Here is a 7242-nt window from a genome sequence, read left to right as displayed (position 1 = left end):
CTGTTCTTGTTTTTCTTCATTGTTTGAACTCCTTCTGTGCATAGCATGACAGGCATCAACTCTCCATTCAAGTCACTCCTTAAACAGGCTCTGCAAAGTCTGCAAGCACTAACCCTGGTCTCTAAAAATGCTCTGAGCATCCCACCGGAAAAAAAGAAAAACTAACAGCCTAATTAAAGTGATGGTTTACAGTATAACCATCCTCTGGGTTTCTCATAGCATTTTCACTGTCCATGCTTAATCTACTTATTTAGCCCTTGAACCTGGAGAGACTTTCACGCATGCTTTAACCCTATCTTTAAGCAAGTGTGGAAGTCTTTTCAGGATTGAACCTTTGATTGTAAATTCTCTGGGGGTGAGGACTATCTTTCTTTTGTGTCTTGTACAGGGCTGAGCATATTGTCAGTAATTAAATAATAAATAAGAACAGCGTTGTATAATTTTCTCTCTGCAGTCTGTGATGATGAGGTGTTCCACATAACTGAAGGAATTATGAAGGTCTTATTCCCTCTGCTCCCCATTTACCTCTCCTCCATTCCTGTAGGTATCTCATCACAACCATGGTGCTTCTAGCCTTCAGAACAGTCAGAGAGTCTCTAATACTTTCAGTGGCCAGGAGGAGTCACTGTGGAGTAAAGTGAGGCCCTTCCCAGGCAGATCAGGGTCCGAGTACACTGTGTGCATTATTGTACAACATGTTTATGTTTAGTTGTTTACTTCCTGATGGGTTTCAATGGTTTAACAAGAACTACAGCAGCATCTTCCGTATATCTTTATTTGCTTAAATTAACAAAATACAATTTACATGTTATTTTCAGGTGAACTGCTTTTGCCATTGAGATATAGTGCTGCAAGCTGAACATTCACAACTTTAATTGGTTCATTCTTTTGAGTTTTTGTCTTTAAACAGCAAACCAGCATTCTCTATGAAATAAACATCTACTGCAATGTTTTTTCCAAATCTGCTGAGTACAAAATGTTAGCGCTGTTACATCTTGTTCAGCTAAGCAGACACAACTTACTACGAAAAAACATGTTAATACTTTATTAAATACTTTTTTGGCACAATAAATACAGTACTTACATTACACTTCTTAATTATACACCAGCTGCACCTGAGTCTAGCAGCACCAGATGAATAATGAGATTAGAAAATTGGCTACACAACTGGCACAGAGCTCTAAAAAGAGGAATGTGGTGGCAGCATCAGAAGACCACTTGGCCTGTCTGATAAACAAGCTATAGCTAACATGTTATAAAAGCCAGGAAGTGAATGGTAAAGCCCTTCTAGGAGATGCTCAGCAGCCTGCAAAGTTGAGTCCATAAAAGATGTTACCAAATTCTTCAAGGCAAAGTTCAATGCTTGCTCAGGCAGCAGCACATTATCAATAATGCAAATTTCTCAGTGGATGTGCCATAGCTCTTCATCCTGAGTTTAGTTTGACACTTGAATTTGTTGCTTGCTTGCTTACTCTGCTCTGTACAGTACCTTGTAGAACTCAAACATCCCAGTGCTGCCCCGATAGTAAAACTACCTATTAACAACCTGTATTTGTCCTGACCCCTCTTCTGCCCACACTCCTGATGAAGTTGCCAATCTACCATTCTTCAGCAGGCTTCTATGGAGCTCCTTGAGCAAGTGCTCTTCAAAGAATTTCAGTGAAGTAAATTTATAGACACTTTGAACTCACTATTAATCAGTTCTGAAGGGTGGAATTGGATTCCAGTAATAACCAAGGAAACCAGGATGACCTAATTGGATCTATAGCTTTCATGGTGGCTGAGCTTTAATTTGACCTGTTGTGCCAAAGTGGCCACTGAGGCAGTGTGGCAAAATCAGGTAGAGGCCACACTGAGGCATCCTCTAAAATGTTTTTAAAATATCATACAATTATAAAGATCCAGATTATAGAAAATGAATAAAGTGAAGCTTTCTGTGCCACCTTGCACCGTAGGCCTCCTTTATAATCTAAACCTGGAGCAGTTCCATGCCTGTAGGCAGAGCAGATGATTAAAGCTGAGCACATAGAAATTAGATCTGGAAAATACCTTCCTTGTCAGTGCAATTTTTATTTCTACAAGAAATTTTAAAACTATTAAAGACTCTTAATATCCATCCTTCAAAAATGGCAAAGTGAAGATCAAGTAAAAGAAAAGCAAGGCATTTCATAATGGAGACTCTCCTTAATTTGTTCCTTTGGACCCACATATGGCAGATTTCACTGTTCCAGCTACGCTATATCCTGCAGTATGGAGGCATCTATAGATGGACTATTCTTTCTGCATCTCTTTGCTTTTGTCACTTTGTGCCATGCCCTTATCATTACATCAGTAATGGTTTTGTTTGCAATTCCTCTGTCATTCTCTGATTCATGGATGCTTTGGCTGAGTTCTTTATAGATCTAAGATGAATTAGTATTGGGTGGTTGATGGCTGAGGGAATGAGTAGACTGGGACTGCCTGAGAACCTCATGGGAAGAAAACTGTGGTGGTCTTTGCTTTCTGGGATAGCTGTGAGAAGAGGGGTTTACAACAGGTTTCAAACCATATTGCTGGTTCCTAAATGGTAATGCCATTTTGGGGAAGACTATCCTTTCCTTTCAGCTACAGGACTGCATCTCACTGTTGTTCTGAGGGGAAATGGAATTATATGAGCAGGAAAGGGGAACGGTGGTGACAATGAAGGTGTTGTTGGAAGCTTTGGGCTACTCAGCCAGGCGAGCTAATGTAGTTGCAGTGACTTACTTTACAAAGGGCCCACTTGGCATTTGCATTTGGTGGGGTCTAAGACTACGTAATTTTGTTGCAACCTCTTCCAGAGCCAACATTTCAGTGGTTCTAGTGGCACCTTAGAGACTAACCAATTTATTTGAGCGTAAGCTTTCGTGAGCTACAGCTCACTTCATCGGATGTAGCTCATGAAAGCTTATGCTCAAATAAATTGCTTAGTCTCTAAGGTGCCACTAGTACTCCTTTTCTTTTTGCGAATACAGACTAACACGGCTGCTACTCTGAAACCTGTCATTATGCAAGGCACTGCATTTAGCCGTATGGAGTGGAAATCTGTCAACTTCATGAAAAAACTCATACAGATACAGACAGAGGAATGCATCCGATGAAGTGAGCTGTAGCTCACGAAAGCTTATGCTCAAATAAATTGGTTAGTCTCTAAGGTGCCACTAGTACTCCTTTTCTTTTTGCGAATACAGACTAACACGGCTGCTACTCTGAAACATTTCAGTGGTTATGTCTCTAATGCAGCAGCCCACCTTTGTAGCCAAATTTTCAGAAGAGCTCAGGGCCAGATTTCAGCATTCTCCAGTCAGGGCTAGATGTTTAAAAACACTCACCACCACTCTGGGCACTCTTGAAAATCTGGTCACTTACTTTGGTGCCTACCTGGGAACTGAGTTCGCTTAAAAATCTGGCTGACTGTGGGTAGTGAGCTATAAAAAATCTGGCCCATATTGCATGAGATTGTGTTTCGGTAAGTAGCTGCTGTCTTGTGTCTTTTGACCAGTGCACTTCATGTGACCTTTTGTCTCTTATGACATAATAATAATAGCTAACTTTTAAGTAGCATTCTTCATCTGTAGTTCTTGCTCAGTGTGATCCAGTAGTCTGGTGGTAAAGCCAGGAACAGAACTGCAGTCTGATGATGCAAGCCCGTTATTTTATGTACTAGGCCATGCTACCTCTGCAACCATGCTGCTTTCAAGATAGACACCTAAACCTAATGTAGTGACTAGAATGGACTGTCTCACAATGAAAAAACATTCAACTTATGCATATGATAAAAGGGCATGGACCCATCACTGAATGTCTGCAGGTCATACCTGCACAGTCAACCTGTGGAACTCTTTGCTAGAGGATGTTGTGAAGGCCAAGACTATAACAATGTTCCGAAAAGAACTAGATAAATTTCATGGAGGATAGGTCCATCGATGACTATTAGCCAGGCTGGGCTGGGATGGTGTCGTTAGCCTCTGTTTGCCAGAAGCTGGGAATGGGAGACAGGGAATGGATCACTTGATGATTACCCATTCTGTTCATTCCCTCTGGGGCACCTGGCAATAGCCACTGTCAGAAGACAGGATACTGGGCTAGATGGACCTTTGGTCTGACCCAGTATGGCCGTTCTTATGTTCTTTCAAATGTACCTCATTTGGGAAAGGGGTGGGTCATTCATTTTAGTCCCAAAGTTACCTGCATTCCACACACATTTGGTGTACCCTGGCTTTTATTGTTAAAATTATTCACAGCAGAAAGAGTTAATTACACTATAGAAATGGATCTGCCATCCTTAAGTTTCCTGGAGGAGTAACATTTTTGTGCTCCTCATTCAGAATCTTTGTTATATATTGTGTCCCATACATGGGCCTTGGAAGGTGGACAGAAATGACAGCATATCTTTTCCTATGGATTCAAACTGCACAAACCCAGCATGCTACACCATAAATGAGTGGTATTTCCCTGTAGCGGGTGGCAAACAGAAAGGACATGAGAACTACTTCAGTGACCCAAGAGGGTTTCCTTTAGTGGTAGAAGACTGAGATTTTGAAACAGACACAATCAGCATGTGTTCCTAATAACCCATGAACATATGTTTTCTATAATAGTTGTGTCTATTGTAACAAATTCATGTGCTGTAGACATCAAATATTGCAGGGGTAAAACAGAATCCTAAATTGAGGGCTTGACAGGTAAATAAAGGGGAAAATCATTTTCATATATTTTTCAAAATATATGTATCCATATGTAAATCTAAACATATTAAGTTATTGATTTTGTATCTCAAAAGTACATAGTTAATTAACAAGGTATTAGAATGTTGTCATTTCCCTTTCAAGTGACAGCATGGCTTTGGGCTCTTTGCCATATCTCTCAAAGTTACAGGAACCAGGGCACTGGTCAAAAAAAAAAAAAAAAATTCTACATTTAAAGGAATGTGCTTTGAGTAATGCTCTTACTAGTGGCCAGAAAAAAGGACATAGGGTACTCTGTCAAAGTACTCCACGTATACTGCATGAATACCTACTAATACAGCTTAAAAATAAAGTGCTTCCTGTCCGGGACCTGATACAATATAATAAGACATGAGTCCGAGGATGAAAATTTGGGACTGAGTTATTAAGAACAGCCTGAGTAGAACTCTATTTTCTATTAATCATTTGAAAGGGCTGGATCCTATTGGTCAGTTATATTAATGGGAGAAAGTTTGTGGGTCAAATCAAGGGAGATTTGAAGTACCAGACGCCAGGGTTTTTATGGGGTGTTTTTGGGCAGGGCGATGGGTATTTTGTTTTAATATTTCTTTTAAAACAAAAGCAGTTCAGATATTGGATTTCAAATTACCACAGCTCTCCAAAATGAAGGTGAGAGATTAATGGGAAAAATTCACCATTGCGCTCAACTAAATTAATTCTCTCTCATTCTTATTGCTTATGTGCAATTACAGCAAAATTTGCAAATAGAATGTGCTGCTGCTCCTCAAATGTATTGGCCTGAACAAACAATAAAATAAAATATCAGCTCAGTCCATGCTATTTAATTTCAAGAATTGTTAAATGCTCCCATGCTGATAGAGATGCAGCAAAGCATTACTATACCCTATGTCACAGAAAAAAGGCCTCTGAACCAATTCTAGTCCTTTCACAAGAGTGTGAATTATAAAGTTGTTGCCCATCTGACAAGACATTAGAGTTTCATCTTATTTTGTTTCCCATTTCTCACTGTAAACAGATGCATTAAAGCAGTCATTTTCAATAACACAGAACCTCTTGGTTGTGTTAGTTCTGAGATCAATGACAGACAGTATTTTCATGCATGCATATTTAACAATACTTTTGCATATGCTGTAAAATACTTAGCATATTTGGAGCTCTTAAAACCTGCATAAATAAGTGTTCTTATATATTCTTTAGTCAGCTAATACCTCAAACACTACAGTACACTGCTTTTTAATAACTAGAAAATTGTGTATAAGTTGGTATTGTCCTAGATAAAGGAAATGAAACCTCTGTACCCACCCTATTGCCTGCTTATATATCAAATTAATACATATGAAAATGTTGATGTATATCAGAAGAACAAAGCTGTCAAATTACACCAGAAAATACAACATTCTATATTTTTTTTACCTTAAAATGATCTGTATTGACTTGGCTTGTTCATCCTAAAAGACTTTTACAAGCTGCCAATCTTTGGCAATCACAATTCATGTTAAGAGCCATGATTGTGCTGTCTAGTTCTCAGTTTCCAAGTGTAACTTAAAAGTTGTCAATTTAGATGCCTAAAAGCATTGCTTGTTTTTCCATTTTCCTTTCCAGTAATTCTTTTAAACTGTTCTTCCTGTGTTTGAAGTATAGGTAATCAGAGAGAGAATGGCTGAGTCTGGCCTTTTCAAAGGGTCTAAAGCTCAGGCATTCCTTGTTATTCGCAAAGCTTCTCTCCTCTTGGTTTTCTTCTTTGTCTTGATTTCCTTTCCCCTCCTCCAGTCCTCCTTCTTGCAACATTTCCTCCTTCTCATCACAGTAGGACTCTTTGAAATCTTTCACCACGTAGTCTGGTTTGCTAGACAGATCTCGGGGCATATACAGCTTGTTGTTTTCATGATGGTACATGACAGGACTGTACTGCTCTGCTTCATAGCAGTTGTCTTCCTCTTCCTCCTGACATGAGCTTCCCTTGGCACTCTCACCATCAGAATGAAATGAAATTCCTTTCCCTTGGCTTTTCTGGGAAAGGTCAAAAGGCTCTTCCTGTTCCAAGTTTCTCAAGACACCTGTTTGGGACAGTGTAATTCTTCCTCTTCCAAAACCTTACGGTGGTTTTAAAAAAAATGTTACTATTTATACATAACAAGTTTATTTCATACTGCCTTTCTAGTCAAAGCATGGTTTGGGCTTAGATTTTTTTTTTTTTTAAATGCAATTTGTGTGAGATGGCAGGATATTTAAACATTGAGGGCCCTTACAGAGTATCCTTAACCCAATTAGCTCCAAGCACTTTATAAACATTTGTCTCTTGGCACCCCAAGAGTTACCATAGAAAGAGGTACCATATTGTACCCTTTTACAGATGAATAAACTGAAGCACACAATAGATTATTGAACTTGTCAGTCTGTCAGTGACACAGCTAGGAACAAAAAGCAGTAGTCCTGACCTCCAGTTGACTACTTTTGCTACTAGATTTACCCACTTCTTTCCCCTTTCATATTTTTACCTATACCTTGATCTTGA

At 39.2% G+C, this 7242-nt stretch overlaps 1 protein-coding gene across 2 annotated transcripts in view; it reads right to left on the bottom strand.

Moving 5' to 3' along the window:
* Window positions 1-2905: 2905 nt before the first annotated feature.
* The window catches only part of ZNF366 (zinc finger protein 366), a 39782-nt gene continuing 35445 nt past the window's right edge, over window positions 2906-7242 (bottom strand). For both annotated transcript variants that reach the window (XM_073344306.1, XM_073344307.1), the window contains one exon: window positions 2906-6820. In XM_073344306.1, the coding sequence (XP_073200407.1) occupies window positions 6285-6820 (536 nt within the window). In that variant the 3' untranslated portion in view covers window positions 2906-6284. The remainder of the gene's footprint in view (window positions 6821-7242) is intronic.

This window comes from Lepidochelys kempii, chromosome 5 (assembly GCF_965140285.1).
Source record: "Lepidochelys kempii isolate rLepKem1 chromosome 5, rLepKem1.hap1, whole genome shotgun sequence".
Lineage (NCBI taxonomy): Eukaryota > Metazoa > Chordata > Testudines > Cheloniidae > Lepidochelys > Lepidochelys kempii.
This window is presented reverse-complemented; position numbering and strand designations above follow the sequence as displayed.